This window comes from Ascidia mentula, chromosome 7 (assembly GCF_947561715.1).
Source record: "Ascidia mentula chromosome 7, kaAscMent1.1, whole genome shotgun sequence".
In the NCBI taxonomy this organism is placed as follows: domain Eukaryota; kingdom Metazoa; phylum Chordata; class Ascidiacea; order Phlebobranchia; family Ascidiidae; genus Ascidia; species Ascidia mentula.
This window is the reverse complement of record NC_138572.1, coordinates 6,420,908-6,445,992: the sequence shown is the minus strand read 5'-3', so window position 1 is coordinate 6,445,992 and position 25,085 is coordinate 6,420,908. Positions and strand designations below refer to the sequence as shown.

The 25,085-nt window shown below is 37.3% G+C and overlaps 2 protein-coding genes across 5 annotated transcripts; one reads left to right on the top strand and one right to left on the bottom strand.

The window, feature by feature from the left end:
- Positions 1-7,321: 7,321 nt before the first annotated feature.
- On the top strand, positions 7,322-8,510 carry LOC145909405 (uncharacterized). The gene has a single exon (XM_082996797.1). It carries the CDS (start codon positions 7,322-7,324, stop codon positions 8,276-8,278), a length of 957 nt encoding a protein of 318 aa, XP_082852923.1. The 3' UTR covers positions 8,279-8,510.
- Positions 8,511-12,415: 3,905 nt separating this feature from the next.
- LOC145909276 (peroxisomal acyl-coenzyme A oxidase 1-like) lies at positions 12,416-24,441 on the bottom strand. 4 transcript variants are annotated; one of them, XM_082996634.1, is made up of 15 exons: positions 24,282-24,441; positions 23,561-23,726; positions 22,999-23,156; positions 17,264-17,371; positions 16,855-16,974; positions 16,412-16,527; positions 16,038-16,207; positions 15,577-15,739; positions 15,205-15,395; positions 14,822-14,989; positions 14,415-14,520; positions 13,872-14,018; positions 13,508-13,617; positions 12,991-13,087; positions 12,416-12,932 (listed from the first exon to the last, which is right to left on the bottom strand). In XM_082996634.1, the coding sequence occupies exons 1-15, from the start codon at positions 24,403-24,405 to the stop codon at positions 12,870-12,872; spliced, it is 2,007 nt and encodes a 668-aa protein (XP_082852760.1). In that variant the 5' UTR covers positions 24,406-24,441; the 3' UTR covers positions 12,416-12,869. The 4 variants fall into 4 exon arrangements, with proteins under 4 accessions (XP_082852760.1, XP_082852761.1, XP_082852762.1 ...); XM_082996635.1 differs by lacking the exon at positions 22,999-23,156 and adding an exon at positions 22,303-22,460; XM_082996636.1 differs by lacking the exon at positions 22,999-23,156 and adding an exon at positions 20,795-20,952.
- Positions 24,442-25,085: the final 644 nt, after the last annotated feature.

Genomic DNA, 25,085 nt, shown 5'->3' with positions numbered 1-25,085 from the left:
GGTATTTGTTTTCGAACAATGGATAGCGGTTGGGTCAAAGTCCCATGAGATTAATTTTAGCATAAAACGATCACAACAATTATATCATATATCAGATAGTTGACAGTGTTTAATTAAGGCTTTATAGAATTGCTGTTTAGTCAAAAATTAGGCATCACTACACGACGGGCGTGCCTTATATACAAAAAAATGACAAATTCAACAAAGTTTCGAAATACCCGAAAAATACCCGTTTTTACAGAAATCTTGTTGGTAACAAAATCTTTTTTTCCATTTAATAAAAATTCACCCTCTTTGCCTTCGGAGACTAATATTGCAACAAACCATATCCTTCCAGTTAATATCCGAATCGCAATACCCCCTCCCCCCTCCCCCACATACACACACAAAAAAAATTTACTCGCAAACAATGCCATCACACAAAAAACTGTTTCCTGGTTCACAATAGTAGACAGCTGTGAGGTCATAGGAAGTAAGGCTCTATCTAAACCCTTGCAAAAAGCTGTGGAAACGTCTGTCAAACAACACTATGCTGCGACGAATTTCAATATTTGGGGACGAGAACACACCGTATGTTAAAACAAGAAAATCATGAAAAACAGTTTACTTGTAACGCAAAAACTATTACCTATGTTACCTTTAGCAGCATAATTAACAAAATGAATTAACAGTGAACGCATTTTCGCGAGAAAGACTACTGGCGTGAAGCTACCGTTGCACTCTTATTTCAAGTAACAAACAACCTCCGTTGCGACATTTTAAAGGTTTTCTATACCCGGAAAAACAGTTGAGTCAGCGCAAGATTCTCGTCACGCTTTAGTTTCGGGGGTTGCTTGTTTTGGTTTCTTGCAGAGCAACCTGCGAGCGGAAAAAGGAAATTAAGCGAAAGTGAATAAAAAGTCCCACCCTTGCGTGACTCCACAGCATTATTGCAACACAATGGGGTATTATTAACGCAACAATGAATTAAAAGTCGAATGAGTTGAAAAACTGAGTTCACTTCCCATGCGACCTTGATGGTGTGGTTTGACTCCTGGCTGGTATCGTACCGTCACTCCCATGATGTACTTTATAGTTATACCAAGTACATGGAAAATCAAGATTGGTTTTTATTCAAAGAATCAAAACTTGCCCATCCATTTGTTTTGTGTGTGTTTGTACGCATGTACAGTTTTAAATACTGATCAATAATGAAAGTCTTTCAATTCAATGCAAGCAATGCTGGCGTAATTACCATTTTTTATGTCTCAATGTTGCTTCACAGCTTACGAGTGCTCCTGCAAAACTGGTTTTCTCATTTTCACAAACAAAAAAGAAAGCATTTTGAATAAAAAAGCCAAAGCTAAGATGCTGTTAAAAGAAAGCACATTGTTGAATCATAAAAAAATGCAAAAATATGCAACATTTTACAATGCAAACTCTTTAGTTCAGAAATTGATTGTTTCCTAACAGCACATATCTTTTCAGGAAGGTCCGGTCGACGCCGGATGTCTGTTCCAGCATGTCCAAACAATTTGAGGCCACGATTGAAAAGACAGGAGAACACTCATGAGGTTAACAGCCATGTTGACGTCATAAACGGTCACTGTGACGTGCCGGGTTGTGCTTTCCGGTACGATTACAGCAAGAACGAGCATCGCCACAAAATCACTCACAACGCAGATTATTGCGAAAAGCGCACACCGCTTTAAAATCTTCATAATCCTTCCAGAATTACTTGCAAGTGGGTTTTTCACGTGCAAGTAGAGTGGAAATAGGAAAAGAAACAACATCATTGCCTGTCCAATGGCAAGCACAGTCGTGTTCAAGTATATCGGCCAAACCGTGAACTCTTTCCTGGGCCTTGAAACGCAGCCTTGGTTCGAATCAGTGTAGTTGTGTGGCAAAACAAGTGTGACACCAACAACTATCCAGTCGGCCATTACAAGAATAATTGACCCCCAATTGATAAAGCGCAGCCATTTTTTATTGGCGAATCCCATCAAGGGGTGTTGGTAAAGTGAACGCTGTCGCAGCCAAAGAAATGCGTAGACGCAAGCAATGGTGGCTGTGTAACCGATTATAGAGACATCCATAGCTATTTCGCATGGCACCGGAGAGCTGTCGTTGTATCCGATATTAAAGATTACTTGATTTGGAATTAAACGCGTGTAGCTCAGAAGAAAGCAGGCAACCGCCGCTGTGTAAACAGGTCCTGAATGGACTTTCAAAGCGCTTGACGTATTTTCCTTTCTCCACTTTCCTGTACGATACCCGTTCACAATCAGACTAATGCAGATCCACGTCACCGTTACTGTGGTAACAACGTTAAAGATTTCCGCTATGAACCATGCGGGTTGGTCATATCTATTGATAGCAGATACGTTGTCTGGCATTGTAATAACTGCTTCTTAACTATAACTTTACAACTTTACAGGATTAATTCCTTTGGTGAAGCACATACTAACATCTTCGTATTCCAAACTGGTTGAAATAAACACAGGAGGGGTGTGCCGTCTACTATATCAACGGCAAGGACTTTTGTACTGTATTTCAAACAATCTCTGTGCACTCCAACAATCAAAATACGTAAATTTTATTCAGATTCGTGAACAGGAAACAGAAACAAGAATTCCGACCAAGGAAACGGTCTAAAATCGATTATATGTATAATCCCTTCTATTGTGCAGCCAATCGTAGGTAAATGTTGGCAAAAAATCCTCGAGAGAATAAATTTAATATTTGACTTCAACATCGCATCGATGCGGAAAAAATGTCAAAATTGGACAGATTTCTTCGTTAAATTTCACATATCAATATGTAAGAAACGGTTTTAAGCACGCCCATGATTTGAATGGACTATCATGCAGTTTCAGAAACAGTGACTTTTCGTTGACATAATAATCAGTAAATCAGCATCAACATTCGGTCAACGTCGATCTGCAGGGTACCCTATACTGAGTACCGAACAACAGATACGACGAACCACAAGCAGATCCGTTTGGCCATTGTGCGCTCCACAGTGGTTCGTCCCTGTTGTTCGGTACTCAGTATAAGGTACCCTGCAGATCGACGTTGACCGAAAGGTACCACAAAGTGGAGACTAGTGTGCCTGCTAGTGTAAAAGCTAACACAGTGCCACTCAACAGCTGCACTGATGAGACCTTACAGGTCGAAACAGTGCGTGTACACACCCTGTCTGCAGCTTTGCAATAATATGGCTTTTTTTAAACATATGTAGCATCAACATTAATGTAATATAAATATGATGGATTCTATTTAAACGTGGCAAGTCCAGCTTTCAAATTAGAAAAAAGTCACTTATTTTATAACAATGTTTGAGAAACTTGTCGTTACTTGCGTGCAAATATGTTGCACGTCCAACTATTAAATGCAGAGTTTAGTTGTTTTTCATGACAGTACAAGTTACCTTGGTTCGCTCACCCCAATAGGGAACCACTGATTAATACCTAAAGTGCAGGTATTAGCCATTTGTTAAAGATTCGTAAGTTTAAGATTTCTAAATCTAAAAAGATGTGGTTTAGTTTTTCAACGCCATTTTTCATCAAACACATCTTATCAATCGTGGGGATTTAAAACAAAACATTTCTTCGCTTGAAACAATAAATTGTTTGGCCCACACAAATCAACTACACGACTGACGGTAAGTGCGAGATCCTCCCATATTGAGGAATGTGGAAGGAATTGGAAAATGTTTACCGGCCACAACGAAAGCTTTATACAAAACGAAGCGGAACAGAGTATTTTTCATGCAAATTGTCACTTTAAGTTGAAGAAAATAGTTTATTGTTATTGACCTGGATGCGCCACTGTAAATACATTCCAATGAAATGTAAATACGAAACCTTTCATTGCCATTGTTCAATACCTGAAACCAAAACAGAACGCTTACTACATAGAATTAGAATTAAATTATCATAATCTATCTTTGAGACCTATATAGTAAAACAACTTGCGCTTTTAAACATTTAAACAGTTTTCTTTGTTTGTTGCTGTTGAATAGTGCCTTTGCGCAACGCAACGCAAAAAGCAGAGAGGTCAAATTTCTGGAAGAGATTTTAGATTTAAAGTTATAAAAGTTAAAGAGAATACAGTTTTATGTCCGTTAATTGCATAGAGATTTGGAGATTGCATTTGTTGGCGTATTTTGTTGCCATATAAAGTGACGTTGTTGGCGTCTCTCGTTCAACTTAGCACAAAAGCTCATGTATAGTCTAAATAAAAAAGCCAAAGCTAGAATGCTGTTCTTCATAATGCTGGTACCAGTGCATTAAACATTAGTAAACTATTATGGAACACTTTATATTTCCTTGATAGAATGTTCTTTGCTAAATTTTTGGAAAAAGCGCTGTTAGTTCCTTCCGCGTAGTAAGTATGGTTGCCATGGTCTCCAACACAACTGGGTACACTTCAGTCAACCGGTTTCAACAGCCCGAGTGGTATATTGCAGAAGTCTTCAACGTCGTTTCTATAGTAACAGTCACGTGGGTGACAATTGGTCTCATAGTAAATGGTAGACGTACGGGAAAGTGGCGAAAGACGAACTCTGCAAACAATTTACGCATTAACGCAGGTGCCGTTTACTCGGCTGCGCTTGCGGGGTTTCTATTCAGCTATGTGTGGCTTCTAACAAGTCAAGTCACTTTCAACATTGGATACAACGACGACACCTCTTGGCCTTGTGAGATTGCGATGGATGTATCCACAATCGGATATACCTTGACCATTAGCTGTGTGTACATTTTCCTATGGCTTCGCCAGCGTTCAATCTACCAGCATCCCGCGTTGAGCGATGCGATTAGAACCTGGGTGCACATTGTTAATCGGCTGACCGTTGTTGTGGTGTTGGCTGGCTGGCTCTTCGCCTGTTCGGCGTTTATTGTCCAGCAAAATTACACGTATTCTGACCGAGGATGCGTGTCTAAACCTTTACATGAGTTTATCGCATGGCCCCTGTACGCAATGAACGGCGTGGTTGTATTTGGTCAGATTGCAATGTTGTTTCTCTTCATCTACCCCTTGATTACCCAACGTAGCGACAGAAGTGCAGAGAGAGTGCTGAGGATTCTAAAGCGTTCTACAATCTTTGCTGGCCTTTGCGTTGTGAGCGATGTCACAGCCTCAGCTACACTCATAACCGCACGGAAAAACACAACTCGGCATATTACAGTAACGGTGTACACATTGAATGTGATGATTAACCTAATCAGCGTCCTTTTGTCATTCGAATCGTGGCGTGATATCCTTACATGTGCCCTGAAGAAACAGACATTGGAGCATCAGGTGGTTTCGACCGATATGCAGGTTTAAACACCCCAATGACTCATGAAAATTGTATATATAATATTGATACAATGTTTTGTCGTTAAAGCTGTACACTGAGAATCCTTTTTTTCTCAACAGCGAAATAGAGTAGTTTTATATAGCAAGACTGATGGATTTTAGCCGGGAAATTAACGTTTGTGGCTGTGGAAATTAAAGTGTTTCGTTTGCGTGTTGTTTATTATAATAAATATTATGTTAGTCTTTGTGCAGTTAAATATGCCGCAGTACGTCCTATCTTGTTCTGGAAAAACAATCATTTTGTGGTGAAATTGCACATGTTATTTCTCGCCTGAGCACTAAAAATCTATATTTGGAAATATTCTGTCATTTAATTTTGTGGGAACGAAGCCACACAAAAATCGGCACCAATTTCCAAAGGTAACACCTTTTCCCTTTATACAAGAGGCAAACCTGAATATTTCTTTTTGAAGCATTGCACCGAAATCTGTTAGCGCAAAATCTGCAGAATGGAAAAGACCAATGCTGCCAATCACCCGCCCAAGTGTCGATCTATTATGCGAGTCCCTATCGGCCTTTCGGCAATGTGACACCCAGGGCGTCTATTTTTGCCTTTTCGCCATTCTAAGTGTTCCACACGGGCGACGAACAGACGAATGCTATTGTTATCAACTAAAGTCCTAAAATAAGATTTACAATATACTTCTCTTACTTATGTACAGTAATACTTCTGTTATGAACTAATTTAGCCTAATATAACGGGTCTCGTAAATTCACAGCTTTGACACCGATCTTCTGTTTTTTTCGAAGACCCAACGATTTTCTTGATTACAATTAGTTGTCAATTTTTGAAGTGATTAAATAATTTTGATGTCAGTACAATCGTTTAAACACATGGCATTATTACAAAACACGTTACATCGTTACTAAACACGTTGCATTGCTACAAAATAAGTGCAATTTTTCACTAAATCTGAGTCATAGAGGCATAGCATCACTGCATGCTGTGATAAAACCAGTTATCAACACCAGTATATTTATAGAAGAGTTTCAACGATTACAATGTTTTGATTAAAATACGGCAGGCCGTTCTCATGCGTCAGTTACCGGGCTACTAGATTTTTGTTGCGCGAAAATAAATTTTCTCTCAATGTTCGACACGGAATAAAACTTCGACGTCCTTGTGACACCCTTTGCGCTCTTGGTAGGGCGTGATCAAATGCGATCACGGCAAAAAATAACTACGTTTTTCATTGTAAACGTTTTGATTTGCAGTAGAACTTCCAGTTAGGCGCGAGCAACCCCCTGAGGCTACAGCCACATTCCACCGCTAATATAGCGTCGGTGGACGACAAATAGTTGAAAACAAAAGACAGCCATTCACAGTTTCTGTTTCACACGCCTATAAAGTCGCCTAAGTCGCCTGAGAAATCTGACGTAACACACGTGTTCGTGACGTATGTGAGGGTAGCTTATTGTGAGTCATATTCTACAAGGCAGCGACATGACTTAGGTTATAAGGGGTAGTAATAAATAATTAATAATACCATTGTCATTACATACATTAAGAATGCTGTGGGGCTTATGCCAGGCAGAGGTAATTTGTTTTTCAGATTAGCGTCGTGCGTTGGTAAACGTTTAGTTTTGGTTAGCAGTGTTTGGTTAACATATGTTGCAGAAAACAGTACTATTATAGCAGTGTGCAACAAAAGAACAATTGAACCCATACATTAATTAAAGTTGGAGGCCTAAACAAATGAATATAACTGGTTGAAGAAGATTAAGCGTACGTTAAGAGTTCATTTACACGTTACCAAATCAATCGTCAAGTGCAACTTTAAAATTAAAATTTGCATCGCAGGAGTTCATATCCATATTATGTGTCAGTTTAAGATAAAAATGCTTCCGCACGTTTTAAATATGATGTCATACAAGCATTATCATATAATTTTGTTTAGGCTCATTAGATTTCCGAAGGGCTTAATAGATTCATGACTTGTTCATTCTGGCAGCACATGCAATCACCGGAGTAAACAGAATGGAAAACCAAACAGAAGTAATAGAAAACAAGTTCCAGCAGCCCGAATGGCTGGCAAGCGAAACCTTCAACATTGTTGCCGCTTGTATAGTTACTTGGCTCAGCATTAGCCTTGTCGTTTATGGCGTTCGAACCGGCAAGTGGAACAAAACGAACATCTTAGCAACACATAATGTGAACGCAGGGGCTGTCTATACCGCAGCAGTGGTGGTCGCTGTTTCCAGCTTCTTACGTTTGGTACCACGCCAGTTTGTGATGAACTATGGTTATGGAAACAGCAATGATTCCTTATCGTTTTGTGAAGTGGCTGCCGATTTGGCCACAATTGGTTACACGATCAACGTAGGTTCGGTGTATGCTTTTTTGTGGCTTCGACAGCATACTCTATACAAGCACCCAGCATTGAAAAGCGCCTCCCCTACTTGGCTGACGATTGTAAGTTACGGCACATTATTTATTGGTGTTTGTGGTCTAGTATCTGCCTGTGTATCTCTTGTGGCCCCATACAACTACCGCCAGTCACCAAGAGGTTGCGCGACTCGCAAAGACCGCATCTCGCCAATTGGAATCTACATCGGAAACGGATTCTTAATCATCTGCCAGGCTTTGTTGTTTTTTCTGCTCGCTTACCCCCTGCGTTCGCAAGTGAATAAGAACAACTCGATGAAAGTCAACAAGCTTTTAAAGCGATGTTTGGGACTTGCCGCCTTCTGTGTGGTAACGGACCTTGCATGTATGGTACTGTACGTGTTCGTAATACCACCTAACAGTACACTACATTTGCCGGGAGTTCTATATGAGGTTAACCTTCTACTTAATCTTTTTGGGATAATCTTTTCCTTCCGTTCGTGGCCCAAGATCACCACCGTTATTTGCAGGAGAAATACAGCAGCACTAAATACGTCACGCCGCCCTTCTGGTTTCACAAGCACTACAGAGCCACGTACAATAGTTTAAACCTGCTTCACAGAGGTTTGCAAACACCGCAACATAAAATTCATTTTTAAACTTGAGGATATTCTGACGTAAAAGAAGTCCATTGGTTACGAATACACAAAAATTACATGACTTGGTGTTGTTGTGTATGAAAAGTGAGATATTTGCTCCTATGAGATTTCTTTATTTGTATTTGCTCCTATGAGATTTCTTTTTTAAGGCCTAAACCCATTTTTTTACCACCATAGTACTTGCAAACGAAATTAGCCTCACTTTATATCAAAAATTCCCGAAATACATACTACTTGTTCATTGTTATCACTGTCTTGTTTTCTTTTATTCTTTCCACGTGTATTTTTTTAAAGTTTTTTGAAATCTTGATTCTTATTTATGGTTTCATTCGCACGCGTTTATGTCAGTTGTCATTACATTATGTACTTGGTAACAGTTGAAAAAGACCCATACTCTACATCAACGAGGTTTACAAAAGCACGAACCAAATGTTAACAAAATCAGGTTAACATCGCTTCGAAAAATTTAGCGAGAAAAAAATAGAATATTCGGGTGGTTTGAAAAACTTCTACTTGAAACGAAAATCGTGACGAGGAAGTCAAAACCTTGTGCTGTAATTTTGGTAATCAATCAAGTAGACTTCCAATTTCGTTCCGCTACTGTTTCCTTATGCGGATCAACAGTGCGACCACGTCACCATGTCCGCATTAGACTTTCATTCTGTAGAAATAAACCACGTGTTTTGAGCAAAACCCGCGGTCTGCTATGACCTTGTGGTTCCTTTTCAGAGCATTTTGCAAACGTTTTCAGTTAAAAAAATACAATCTTGCTTTAATACTAGGTCTGTTATCACTTTACCTTTTCCGTTTAAGTCGTTTGAAACATCTTCTGAAGTTTAATACTAGAAACTACGCTGAAGATCGTTTACCTGAACGCTATAATCAAAATTTTAAATTTCGAACACATCGCATGTTGCAAAGCGTTGCAAATTTATAAAAAGTGACGTCATAACACGGTCTTATGCAAAAGCTTCCCATGGACTGAGCGCAGCACAACCAAAGTGCCAGAAATATCACACACACGGTTAGTTGGAGAATAACACATTTACTGTGACGTAATATCTAAAATAGAAGAAGGCATAAACTCTCGTAACCCAAGGCAATATTGCCCCACCGGCTTATGCGATGTCTTTCGAAACCGAAAATCGTTCGGCATTCTTTATTTAGCATCATGACAAGAAACTTAGATGATATTAATTAGCCCTAAAAGAAACAGTCAGTTTACACTTGCCATAATAACACAGTATTTAGTAATATAAAATACATAGAAACGTCACGAATGTGCTGACACATAAAAAATCCGGAATCCGTGACCACAAAAAATGCAAATCTACAATACTGAATTTAAATATGCAAACTTCGCTACTTATAAAACGCTGGCTCACAAAATCTCTGGTATTTATAAAATGAATTTCAGTATACATTGAAAAGGGTGGCAAAGAGTTTAATGTTAATGAAGGAGTTATTGTTAATGGATAGGCATAGAAGTGAATTCTGGGAAAAACAAGTGTTTCTTAGTTTTTGGAAATTACCTGTAAAGAAAGGAGTTTCAAGATTTGTTCTCGTGAAGTCCAACGTCATTTGTTTATTCTATTTGTACGCGGTATCAAATCAAAAATGTCATGTTATATCCGTTGTTACAATCGCTGGCATCATAACGGTTTGGGAATAAATCACTGTTTTTGGCGAACCTAAGCCATATGTTTGAAAAGGATTTACCTTAATATAGGCTTACGTTATACATATTTCACTGAAAACACGCAAACAACGCGATTTAAAACCAATATCAATGTAAGAATGTCAATGTATAAAAAGACATACATTTGCATCAAAATCGTGACAATTTCACCTCTAACTACAAACAAACCAGGCATGTCAATAATAGAAGCGTTAATTTAACATTTCATGCACCCAAGCTCTAAAATCGGACCATTGTTTTTCCATTTTATACGAAATGCGCTTATATAACACCCTTGTAGTTCCACCCAGACAAACGTAAATCGCCAGACGTGATATTATGTAGGACGTCTGTCAATACGGCGCTTTTACCGTTTTGTAAAGTTTAAAAAGTGCGGTTACTCAACTTCTTGCAGTCATTTACGTAGGCTGAAAAGTCTGGGCCTTTGTATAAAAAGGTTTATATAATTCGTCTCACATTTATTTCGGTCATAATGAATTCGCCACACTGTTATACGTATGAGATAATAGCCTACTTAATTTGAATAGATTTAGAAATTTAAAAGCGCGACAGTTTCTTTATGTAGGTAGAACCCTACGTGAAAAAAGGGTAAACTGAAGAGAAAAAATGTTGAAACAAAGACGTTTTTTTACGATTTGAATTAGTCCAGGTTGGTATATGATGTGGGTCTACACTGAATTTCAAAGAGAAAGACTTTTGGTTCATTTAAGCCACTAAAAAGTTGTAAGGGCGGTGAAGTCTTATTTGGTTTAACTCTCTCTTTTACAGGACTAAATTTTTATACTTAATCTGTTAGGAATTGACGTAGCTACTTTTCTTACAATGTCCGACGGAAATGAACTTGAACATGTGAAATTTACGCAGCCCCAGTGGTATATTGCGGAAGCAGTAAACGGCCTTGCAATGGTGACGGTAGGCTACGTTGCAATATCCCTTATCGTGTACGGAATAAAAACTGGAAAATGGAAGAAAGAGAACACATTCAAGATCAACGCCGGTCCGGTATACACGACAGCGGTAGTGGCTATGTGTTCCACGTACATTCGCCTAATCCCCGATCAAGTCTTATTTAACATTGGATACACCAACGAAAGTCACGTCACCAACTGGTGCGAAATCTTTCAAGATGCGTCGGGAATTGGATACACCACTACATTGAGTCTCACCTACATGTTTTTGTGGTTTCGACAGCGATCTCTATACCAGCACCCCGTCATGACAGGCGTGCAACGACGATGGTTGGCGGTAATAAGCTGGGGGACTATTTGCCTTGTGCTTGTTGGCGGTGTGACAGCAGGCGTGGTGTACGTCACACCTCAAAACTATGGTCCAACCCCAGAAGGCTGTAAAGCTGTAGCTTCAGGCATCAACGTAACTGGGGTTTTCCTGGGAATCGGTTTAGCCCTGGTCGGACAAGGACTTCTCGTTTTCTTGTTCGCAAATCCACTGTTTTCGCAACGACACGGACCGAATGCAACGCGGATAGCGCGTATTCTCAAACGTACATTTCTACTTACGATCCTGTGCGTGGTGTCAGATATGTCAGTGATGGTCGTATTCGTTGTACTGATGCCAAAGGATGCTACGCGCCACGCGGCTCTGATAATGTTTGAAATGAATATGTTGCTCAACCTTACAAGCGTGCTGCTTTCTTTTGATTCCTGGACTAGGATCTTGGGCTCCCTCTGGCGACAGGAATCGGCGAAAAAGGGAATTCCTCCGGTTCAAACTTCAAGTGTAATTGAAAGAAACATAGGGGTTTTCAACACTGCTAACGTTTCATCAATTAAATAATATGCGTTACAAACAACATATCGTTTGTTGAAACCGGTACATTTGTGGTTATACTGGTAGGTGGTGAATGATATCATATTCACCAACAGGAAAAATCCAGTGACCTATAACCATGGTGTATGTATAAATAAAAGGTCATCAAAATGGTTTCTCATTGATAATATGACCATGTGAGAAAAATGGACATGTTTAGTGAACTTGCTGTTTAATTCAACAACATTTTGTTATGGTCTTTGTATTAATAAATTCACAACAATGTTATGCTTGGATGGCGACGTGGTGTGTGTATATTCTGCACTTGAAAAAAAAAACTATCAAACGGCAACACGGTTGGGTGACGAAGTGCGAAGCGTAATTGTGAGCAAACAATGCTAAACATTGGTTTTATGTTCGAACTGCAGCACATTCCTCAATAAGTTCAAATATGCCAAGGATGTGAATGACCCTTTGTCAGTCAATTCCTGAAACAAATAAGAGTAATCAGGAAAGAAGATACCAAATGGGTGCACAAGATAACGGGTACTTACCGACACGAAAAGGTTTCATCCTTTAACCCCCAAAAAGGTTTTAAGTACTTGAAACAGGACGCTGCCATTGGCGTTTTGAAAATTGTTTTATTTAATCATGGCAAACGCGTCATTTAAATATTATGCAACGACATAAATGATTTTGTTTCCAAAGTCATCTCAGACAACATGATTTTAAATGTAGATTGAGGGTAGTTGATGCAACAAATCAAGCACACTTACTGTAACGATCGAAAACAAAACAATAAAATACACGCAACTCTTTACAAGAAGTTTTTGCTTTACTGGATTACATCACAATTACGCACTGCTTTCACTGACAAATTAAAACGCTTAAAGCCCGCATGGGCCACAGACCAACGCGTAAAATCTAAAACGTTCTTGCTCATTTAAGTGCAAATGCGAAAAATAACTACAGACGTTAAATTAGGCGGCACAAAATAGGGCGCGCTGGAAATTGATTGCATAGACCAAAAGAGCTGATTGGTTGTTGACGATGCCACGTGATCGCAAATAACGAATCACAGCTTGGAGCGGTATCGGTGAAGAAGTGGCTTGAGATATTTTTCGTAGGACGGGTGCACCTGTAAAAAAAGGCGTTTTCAATGCAAAAAATAAAATCAGGGGAACGTGAAAAATTACGTCAGTTTTGTTGAGGGGTGAAGACAGCGCCCATTTAAGGAGTTCTTCATAGACGTTTCCGTCATATCTTCCCAGTACAGAGTCCAGCGCTTCGTCTCTGAACAGGTGTAAAATAGTAACACAATTAGTTACAGAGTTCACACAAAAATGTTATTTCAATAGAAATCTTATTAGATATAGATTATACTATAGGGCGTATTAGTCTTGTGACACTGGAGTGCACTTTTTTGGTGGGATTAATAGATATACACTGACACAACCCGACGTAACAAGTAATTGCAATGATTGCTGGTATCAAATCTTCGAATACGGACTCAAAAATGTTGTGAAAAAATCAATACATAACTGCACAAGTCGTTTTATAAGTGCATACTAATAAAACAGACAATCCTAGATATTGTCCACTCATCAAAAAAAATATACTTGTTTTAAACAGTCCCCACGCTAAGATGTAATATAATGTTAAGGTGTTTGGCAAAGTTGTACGAATGTGTTTCTTAACGCATGAAGTCCGCACCTGAAGTCAAAGGCGTCAACCAGTGCCACTGCATTGGTCCGGATTAACGGCAGCAACTCAACGACATGTTGACGAATTGCTTTCACTTCTGTTCCGCTTAATATTCCATCCTGTAGTAAAACGCTCAGTAATTAATTGGAGTGCGACGCCGAAATTACGTCGCGTAAACCTTCAATCATACAAATCTCTATTGAACAAGTAATAAAATTTCATCAAATTTAAATGTGAAACATGCACCAGGAAGTTTAAGAATATCAGAATTGTCTTGTATTTCTTAACGCAAAAAATGATGTAAACACTTAAAAAAAACAATCTTCTAACTGCTTTTTTAAATGCTTCAACAAAATCATGTCTTTATACCGACCTCCAGGAATTCACCACTGCTATTGCTGATGCCGTCCAAGGCATAGAGTTGGAACAATTGAAGCAATGTACTGTACAGGGCCTTTGAAATTTTTAACTCTTTGAGCTTTATCCAGAAGTTGTCGACCACAAGGAGATGAGCATGGGCCTAAATCCCCACAAACCATATATGTACAAGCAATGTCGTCACACGAAGGTCAAAACAACACACAATGAATACAAAACTATGGAAATGAATACATTTGCCTGTTGGTTGTCCAACCGTGTGAGTTAATTGTGATTAATTTTACTTTGTGAAGTCAGTTTCGAAGACCTAAACTTACTTTTGTCACACCAGCTGCACTGATGAGACCGTTTAGGTCGAAACAGTGGCCATCTGTCTGCAGCTTATATACAATTCATATTATTGACTCCACTTCGCTTATCATAAACTTACTATGGTTGAGATTTAGATGAGATTTAAAGTAAGTAACGTTTACATTGGGTCCATCTCACCTGTTGCTACTGACAACACATTTGGCAATAAATTTTTATTTTTACTCACGTTCGCAGCTCTCACAAGATGCACAGAAGCTTGATTCAAAGCTCCCACAAGATCAAGGCCTTCTGCTTTGGCCGCTTCAACCTTTCCGTTCGCGAACATTATTTGTCTGCAGAACAACATTACTATGCTACAGTATTTTTATTTGTGCGATTGGGAATAAATCTGTAGATACTGCATTTTCAATAAATTCTTTAGGGTACGAATAAGGATCGAAAATCTACGAAGCACAGACCAAAGCCATGTCATGTAAAATACCCTGGTGAACTTAACTATAAAAGAATAGTCGAAGTGAAGATTTGGATCAAATCATGACCAAAACAAGGGACAAAAATATTACAACAAAAGACAAGGACTTGGTCTAAAACAACAAAGTAAATACAACACGGTGACGGTTGCGCGATACTGACCTCATGGCTCTCTCGGTGTAGAGAGCGACGAGCAAAGATGGATCTGTTAGATCTCTGCCGGCTGCAGTTACGCGACTTCGCAGAGAAGATACCGAGCAAGAAAGGTAAGCAACTGACCCCGGCAACTTAGACCCCTTCTGTCCCTCCTTGTAACATTTCACCAAAAACCTTAAATACAATTTTTTTTTGTAACTTTTCGTGAGACAATGAGTGAAATGAAATAATTTATACAGAGAGATTAGTCGTTGTATTATACGTTATATTGGCTGCTCTCAAAGTTATTCAAAAAAAACACATTTAAAAACACCAAAAGGGTACTTTTCATACGCATTTTTCACATGTAGTCATTTAAAGGCAATTCAACCCTTATAGTAATCAATCACCTAGCTGCCTGTAGAAGGAGCACCGTATTCTCTCCTTCATATGTACAGTTAGGCGTGAAGTCGGCGTAGAGTCTAGGAAATCCGCTCGACATGGAGTAGCCGTGACCTCCGCAAGACATGCGGCAAATTTCCAAACCGACGTTCGACGTCCAGCTGGTGAATGCTTTTAAGGCAGAGGAAAGACCATGAAGCTGCAAGACATGGGTTCTTTGAATTGCGTTATAAAAAAAACTTCAAACAAAACTGTGCATTTTTAAGGTGTTCTGCTTAGCAAAGATTTACACCTAATTTGTTACAATCAGATGAAAAAAAAACATATAAACAAGACTTTGTAATCAAAAAAAAAATACTACAACCCTTGAAAACACAAACCTCTTGAATTCTTGAGTAATCTCCGTTGTTTATTTGCTGATTCACTTCACTGTAAGTTGCCACCATTTGTTGCTGCACAAATAGGAATGCATACGATGTCGCAAGCAGTGGAAAAAGCTTGTATTGCTGAGTGGGGTAACTTAGAACTTGTGGCTCAGGTTCCCTGCATGGAGAAGCAATTCGGTCATTGTACAACCAACAGGGAATTAGCAATGTTTTAATTATTTCTATGCATTTCATAATTTAAACTATATTCTTGAGATGGTTCGGATTTGGCAATAGCCACTATACATATAACTTCACCATATTAAAAATGACAATTTGCATGACATTGATAATTAATCTTTGATAATTAATAAAAATAGTTTGTAGTGTAGAATGATTATGCTAAAGGATAAGTTTAAAGTTCGCATATTGTGCCAGAAAAAAATCTTTCACACTCGGTTTAGACAAAACCTTACCCAGGTCGCATTTCACTCTGTCTGCGTACAGCACTGTATCTGATGGCAATAGTGCAACCCTTGGCAAGACCAAAAGCAGAGGCACGAACAATCATGCTTCGAATGAATGTCATGGTACCATAAGTCAACTGTGACTTGGGTGGTTTAGTGTAGGTTCCATCAGGTGAAACCTGGTTAAGATAGCACTTGTGGTCAATGAACCATGATACAAAAGAAAAAAAGCAACTCAGTTTTAGCTAAAAGTTACAAAAGACTCTTTTTTGTGAAAAAAATACTGACAGTGTCCGATTACACAGTAAAGCCTTGTATATTTCCATGAAAAGAAAAAAAATGCATCACCAAAATCTCAAAAACCACTTATATTGCTAAGGCACCTTTGAGTATTTCATTAGCATATTTTCTCTGGGGATTCTATGGTTGTTAAGTCTCAAGAATCCATTATCATTTGCACCATATCCAAATTTTGGTCCAATATCACCAAGGGTAATTCCTAAGCAAAAAAATATTTCAAAACAAGTCATTTATATAATTTAATAATTATAGAGCTTAAAACAGCTTAAAAACACGAAACCCTGCTGATGTGTTATGTGTCAATTCAAATTGGGAAGGCTACAAGGCACTCAGGAAGTAAACAGAAAAAACTAATACCACGACATAAGACTAAGATCATGTTGTGCTTTCAAAAAAATGTTTATAGAATATAAAAAAGAAAAAATGCAAGTATTCCTTATTTTGCAAAAACAGACAACTAATAGGATGACTCATGCAGCCTGTGTTGGGGTGTAGCAAGAAATGTTTGAAAAGTTTGTGTTGACACCTGGCAATGATTTGTGATCTTCTAAGCTGCGAAGTTGTACCACGAATGGGTGAATACCCTGGCATTTTCCTTGGGTATACAACTGAGCAAGAACAACAGCATGTGTTGAAGTTTTTCCCACTGGAGACAAAAACACCGTAACTTACAAATGTTAAGTCTCATACAAAAATTACAACTGTTATGTATCTAACCAAAATAAATCTTTTTCAATGTCTAATATAAAAATACTGGCTGCATGACAATTTCAAGAGAAAATAATGCCATAAAATGCCTTAATTTTGTTACGAAATCCATATTTTTATCAAAAGGATAACTGATATAATCTTGTTATCACAAAATATCTCTACCCCAAAGTCCTATACTTACACACTTGCATAAAAACCTCAAAAGCAAAGTTTTATTCACTCACATGCACCAGGCCACCATTTGGTTGAAGTAACAGTGGGAGAATTTAACACAAATTCCTGAGTATTTGGATCATAGTGGGCAGTGGTTTCAAGGCCCCTTAAAAATGTGCCTGAAAAAGTAGGTAAAATGTTTATTCCATTGCAGTCGGAACATAAAATCGAGCACACACAAATAAAGTTAAACAAAAGTACATGAACAATCAAGTGGTTTATACATGTATGACATAATGGTGTAAGCATAAATTTATGCTGAATCACAGCACAAAATAGACTTTGCTCTGATACCAGTTACTGAGTAAACATTAACGTGAATACACAAAGAAAACACCTTGCTCTCTTTGGGCTTACAGAAAGCGAGGTTACTGCAGGTCAATAACCTTTAATATATTGCTTTGGTAAATCTGAACCACTTCTTTATCTAATTACACACTTTCATGCAGTGTTACATGCTTGACACACAAATTATACCACACAAAAGTCATTCCAATATCTCACAAAAGTTTGTTAAATATGTTTTTATTTGTAAGATTGTCTGTTCATAAGTTTCAATAGGTATAATTATTTGCATGTAGGTAAAGCTATATCAAGCAGCATGAACATGCGCTACACACTTTGAAATTAGTCAGGTCTGTAGTCTGTTAAAAGTCGCAAGTTAACAAGAGAAGAAATTAGCAGAAGACAAAGAGGATTGGATTTGAAAAGTTGTTTCTCACATGTTGTGCTGTAAATTTTGTCTATCCGGACAGCTGCTTTTTAATTCGATCGAACCTATCTTATCCACAAAACAGATTGAAAAATTTGTAAAGAGATCAAACACATCGTTGTGGAGAAGTAATTGTGCTTATAAACATGGTGTTGTGTATACCTAATGACCATATCCATATCCATATGGTATGCATTAATTACCATTGGAGATCAAGTAGGATCCACATTATGATCAGGTGATTATTGGTAATCTTATTCATTGAATTAATCAGAGAACTTTTTCACAAACAAAATGAAGTTCTGTGGGAGACACAGACCATGGATATTTCTGTGCCTACTGTAGATATGAAAGAAAACTGTACATATTTGTAGATTTATCGTAGTAAGCTCAATAGATTGGAGAAATCAAATGGAAAACACATGCATCTGAAAGCACATCTCAGAGTGACAAAAACAACAAAATAAATATACAGATTCATTTTTCCAACACAGCACACAACAAGACACAAGGCATTTCAAATCTACAGAAAAAATAATTTAGACATATCTTTTTTGATTTCTCTTTCATGTTTCTTAATATTTTATTGGCATGCCATTTATTCATTACCATGGCCCATTTCAGTTTGAACGTAAGTGCCAAGAATTTGGTAGGACTCGATAAGAGGTAAGTATTTTTGCTGTTGTTCCTTTATCCCCTGACGAAGTATAACATCCCTAAACATCGACTCATGCAGAAGAAAAGGATAAATTCCACCAGAAGCCTCACTGTATGACAAAATCAACAAAATCTTTGCTGAATGTAAAATGAACAACTGATGTTTAAGCAAATAAATCTTTCCCAATGTCTAATATAAAAAATAAACACTGCATGACAATTTCTAGGAAAAACAATGCCATCAAATGCCTTAATTTTCTGCCAAAATCCGCAATTTTACCAAAAGGGATACCTGATATAATGTAATAATGACAATTACAACATATCTTTGCCCCAAAGTCCTGTACTTACACACTTGCATAACAACCTCAAAGCAAAAAAACAATATGCAAATTCTGCTCTAAGCAAAATATATCATTCTGATTTATCACTGATGGAAGAGGAGTCAAAGGTTAATAAATTAGTTGCTTTTTTACAAAGATTGCCCACATACTTACATAAAAACAATAATAAATACAATTTAATTATGTTTGCTGTTTTCCTTTACTCCAGCAGTTGTGAAAGACTTTTTCACAATTTTCCCATGCAATTATCAGGAATTATGGTATGCACATCAAACAAATGTCAACATAATCCAAAATATATGGTGAATTAAGGCATACCATACATTTTGTGTGACAATTTTTCAATATTTATTACGTTTAATGGAAAACTTTTGGTCATACCATGGCCAAGCTCAGTTTGAGCGTAGGTGCCGATGATTTGATATTTCTGACAGAGGGGAAGCATTGTTTGCTTTAAAGAATCGCTACCCAATCTTTCTAGAACATCAGAGAACATGTTGTAATGTGCCCGAAATGAATGAAGGTCTGCGTTGACCAAACTAAATTAAAGAAAAAAAGAAAGTGACACTTTTGAATTGGTTTTCTGTTTGTTGCACCATCACAAAACTTTCATTTTACTATTGCCACCTGAATCTAGCAAAAACATGTGACATATAGTCCAGCATATCCACAACAGGTTTGTATTACAATATTGCTTGATCCAAGTGCACAATACATGAGTTTGTTGGTAGCTGATATATATTTTTTCTGTTTTTCTAATTATGTGTTACAAACACAAGAGCAAATCACTTCTGTTTTCGGTAAATGTTCAATCACTGTCTCTGGATTTGGAATGACAATGTGAATCACACAAGAATGCCCAGTGAGGGTTTTACATAGAATGTACCAAACCATGAGCACAATGCTGCAAATCAAGTTTATAAGAGCCACAGGACAAAGCTTCAACTTCAAAACATTTACAGTAGCATCCACCCAAATATTCCATGGCAATTGCAACACAGTAATATTTACACTATGGTAAAATAAAGATGTACTCTTCTTGGACAAAAGAGACAGAGAAATCCACAATGTTATGTGATGTAACATGATGTTATACTTTATCCAGTAGCACAAAAGTGACTACTTTGAAAGATTTTTCTACAAAGATTTTGCTATACATTAGGCAGACACCAAGCAAATTCCATTAAAGGGCATACTAGTTTTATTCAAGCAGTATTAATTTGTGTTAGTATTTAAGGCAAACAAACAATCAATCATGCTCTGACCCAGATCAGGAAAAACTCTTGCCAAGTCACTTCGAACTTTGAATAAAAACAGAACAAATCATAGTTTTCCAAGCTCTGTTAAATTACCACTCGCTAAGCTGGGGTGTAACATTGTGAATGATAAAGTGAACAACCTCTGTAAAGACAAGTAAGTCACCCAGGTTTAGAATAAAAAGTTTATAGAGATAGTGGGCAAAAACTTACTTTGCGAAAGAGTTACAGAAAAACACAAATATCAGCAAGCTGCAAAATCATTATTAGGCAGAGTTGATGTTGTGTTATGCTGCAAACTTGTGCATTCTGTTAGCAACAACACAACCCCCATGACATCTCCCAAGCTATGTTTATTTTGACTATTCTTTTTGAAGCTATTGAAGCGGTCAAAAAAAAACCATCTGATTTGATTTTAATTTGTAGTGGTCACGTGTTAATGTTTTATCACATAGGCAAATCAAGGTCAATATAGCTATGAAAAATAAAGCTGCTTTTGTTACGAGAAAAGAATTTTGGACCCATGCAATTCACCATCAAGACATGACATAGTGTTCAAATGCATAATCCTACCATGGCCCATTTCAGTTTGTGCATATGTTCCAATAATCTCATAATTGTAACAGAGGGGAAGAAGTTTTTGTTGCAAGGAAACACTGCCCAGTCTTCTTATGACATCGGTAAACAATTGATCATGCACCATGAATTCATACAGTCCACCATTGGTAATTCTGGGTGACAAAGTGTTACTATTTAAAAACTCAGCGAACCAGCACTGTTACACAAAGATAGCAAAGGCTTTCAAAACAATTTCGAACAAGACATAAAGTTCTTCTTTCAGTTTGTGCAAAATATGTCATTTACACATAAAATTTAGTTTAGGTTTATCTATTATTAAGAGGGTTATCATCAACTGGGTTTTTGATGAGGCAGTAGATTCAAATTTTGATTGATTTTAGTCACATTGCCCAATTTCAAAGGCTTTTGATATTAATGGTCAGGATGATGGCTTTTTTTGGAAACATGCAACAAATATTTTTCGACACTAAAATATGTTTTAATATGTCTACCAGAGTGCAACATATACCTAACAGTCTGCAATTGCAGCAGGAAAAACTACTTAAATAAAAAATGTACAGGCGCAAAGTGAAAATAATGTCAACAAGCACATTTGATTTTTGGAAAACTGTTTTTAAAGGCATGAATCTCAGAAATTAACCCTGTATGGCAAGCCTGTTTATGGAGAAATGACATAACATCAAAATTCTTGACTTTATACATACATACTCCCTTTGCGCTCAGAAACAAACTTCATCTCTCAACTCTGTTACATATGTCAGGGATTAAATATGTCAGGGATGTGTCAGAAATGGAATTAAGTCACAAATTACTACATGGCATTGCACGCCAACGTTGTTGTCATGTGCTGATAAAACTCACAATCCTACCATGGCCCAGTTCAGTCTGTGCATATGTGCCAAGAATCTCGTAATTGTTACAGAGCGGAAGAAGTTTTTGTTTTAGTTAGTCACTGCCCAATCTTCTCAAGGCATCAGTGAACATTTTGTCGTGCAACCAGAAGAGGTTGTTGCCTCCACTGGCGATTCTGGGTTAGAAAATGTAACAACATGGAACAACTCTTGCCACTGAACACTAATAACCAACCACAGTCATAAGCCTCAACTAATACATATTTGGACAACATATGTTGTAGCTAACAGAAGTATATACGTTGAAGCATGTACACATTTCATTTTGTGTTAAACATTTCATTTAACTAAATATTTCAATTTGTGAGAACACACACACACACACTCATTCGGTTCAGCCCCAACTCTGAACTTTTTGACCCAACTGAAATATAAACGCTGTGTAACTTTCACATTTTGATACCGGTGTAAGTGTGTGACAGAACAATAGGTGAATTAACAAGATACATGCAGGAGAAAAACTTCTTCTAAAAAGTGCAAATTGTGCAACTTCGATTACAGCAATGAGCCACTCTGACTAATTTTTAATTAGATTTTTAATTTAGCTCACACAAAAGGTGGAAGTTTAATAATGCTTGGTACTTGTCATACCATGTCCAAGTTCAGTTTGTGCATAAGTGCCCAAGATCTTATAATTCTCAATGAGGGGCATCCATTTAGCATTTTGCTCTGGGTCACATAGCTTTTCCATGGTGATAAGGAACATACCATCATGTAATCCAAAGGGGGATACTCCATTACATACCACACTGCAGGTTTAAACATGTTTAACATTTCAAATGCTTTAAAATCAAAACATTTATATTCCTATAGTATTTCTTGTTATATTTACTCATGTTATTGGATCATAACTAACAGTGCAGCATTTTTGGCTCACTTTCCCTAACAGTGCAGTATGACACATTTAGATCTTGGCAATCTTTTGGTTTTGAGGCATTCTTTTAGATAAATTAGCCCACCTTTCTGATATGTAAAACTAAAATGCTTGTGTGGAATTACTCAAAACAATTATGTACACACATAGAACAACAATAGTCACTATTTAAAAAGGAATGTTTAAATTGCTTAGACTTCATTTTTAAATGACAGAATGAAATAAAATCAATGCAATGTTTTCTTTGTTCAGAAATCATTCAGTGTTTTAGGATTATTGTGAACATGTATTTCTATCAGTTCAGAAAAAATACACTGCATGGTTTTTACTGAAAACAACTAATGGGTATCGGTTTCATGCTTCATTTGCTGTGCACCCAAAGAGAGCAGGTGCCATTTCCATTCTGCCCCTACCATGTCCCATTTCAGTCTGTGCATACGTGCCAATGATTTCATGGTTCATGGCGGGGTAGAGCCACTTGGTATGCTGCTCTTCAGTGCCTTGTCCGAGCAATGTGGGAACAAACATGCCATAATTCAGATCAAACAAAACATTCGGTGAGCATACATCCCTACCACCGGATACAATGTTGGTTACAACAGCATGTGATATAATAAAACTTTGCAGAAACTTTATGTTGCAAAGGTAAAACATGAATTTATCAAGAGTTTGTACTGAAACCTTTCGGAGGATTGAATGTAACTCATCATAGAAATGTCATTTAAAATGAAACCTTACAATTTTATTATATTCACAAACTTGTTAAATCTGAGAAAACAAGATATCTTCTTTACAGAAAACATAGTTCATTTAATTATCAGTGTCCTTGGTATTTTATATTCTATGTAAACTATGCCAAAACCCATTTACTCGTGCGAAACTACAACAACTGTATTACTGTATATACAATTTCCTATTTGCAGGGTACTAAAACTATTTCTCCTTGATAATACACATCTTGCAACTTTGACTTACGAGTTGTATGATATGAGGTCGACATGGTTTTCTATCAAGTCACCAAGTGAATCCTTCTTGGTTACAGCGATGGCTGACCGTCTGAGGCCCTCCTCGTATTGTTCTTCCCTGGACATAAAATTCAATGGAATGCTTTTGTAATCGGGGTCCTTGAACACAGCTTCCTCTGCAAAAAGCAAAATACAGGATATATTATACAATCATCACATCATCACTGAAACACCAGGCAAAATAAGCTATATTTCAACCACAAAAATGCCTTGCCCAAGTGTCACAAATTCAGCTAAAATTGCTCACAGAGAAGTATAATTGAAATATGAATTTCTTAAACACAGAATTCATACAACAATGCTCAGTGGAAACACATTTATTAAGTTACCCAAGGGCCTGAATCATAATGTATATAGGCCTACGGGACAACTACATGACCATAATACAACAAGCAAATTAGAAGCCGTTCGCAACTTGTAAATGCAATTGCAACACATGTGTTTGAAACAATAGAAGACCATACATCATCCAAAAAACAGTGAAACACCTATTTAAAAAAGTCCGAAAATGAAAATGCCAATAGGTGGAATTTACATTTCTGTTTCAATCAAATAAGATCGCATGCACTGACGTTGATTGTTTGTTACTGTTTTTGAGTTCTAGTAACATCTACAATATATTGCTGTTTCGAATAATTGATGAACTAAGGAAATAGAATAAATGTTTATACCAAGTTTGCGCTTCTTTTCTAATTCCGGTTTTCCATTGTGTAAAATTAAACTGAGTTCTTCCACATCGATTGTTGCTGCATTTCTTTCTTTTTGAAGATCCGGATTAATTCTTTTGGAAGACATATTTAATTCTTATTGCTAGTTTTTTAAGATATCTGTCAAACTGAATAGCAGTCATGATTAGTTCAAGTTAACATTTTATTTGTCTTAACATAAACCACTTCAGTCCCTCAGCACAATACAGGAAGCTTAACACTTAATTAAAGAATTAAACCGTGCGCCGAACGGCACCATATGTTACTTTGCACACACATACGCGAGGCAATCAGGCGTGCAAGGTTATGAGATTATTTTTTTTTAAATACAGTTTTGTAAGGGTTTTTTTTTCTAAAGGGATTTTAATAGTGCGATGTTTGCATTTCTTCTTTCCAAACACATATTTTAGGAGGAAAGTATGTTCGTAAGCTTTGGTCAAATAACAATACACGCAGGCCTACCTATTATGAAACTACGTAACAGGTTGTTTCATATTTGTGAATATTTGTAATGTTATTACATGCGAATATAACGAAAAAAGATGATTTAAAACTATTTCTGTTTTGACAAACAGTAGACATCCTCGTTCTTGCGTGTATTTTGAAACCTTACCTTTGTGACAAAAAGTGTGGAGTTTGTTACTGCGTGTTACGTAATATGTGCCAGCATGAAGTACTCCCAAAAATGTTACTTTCAAAGAATCGTTACTTCTCGCGCGAGTTTTTGACAACAGAATATAGCAAATAAAGTTTATACTAGCCCAGTAA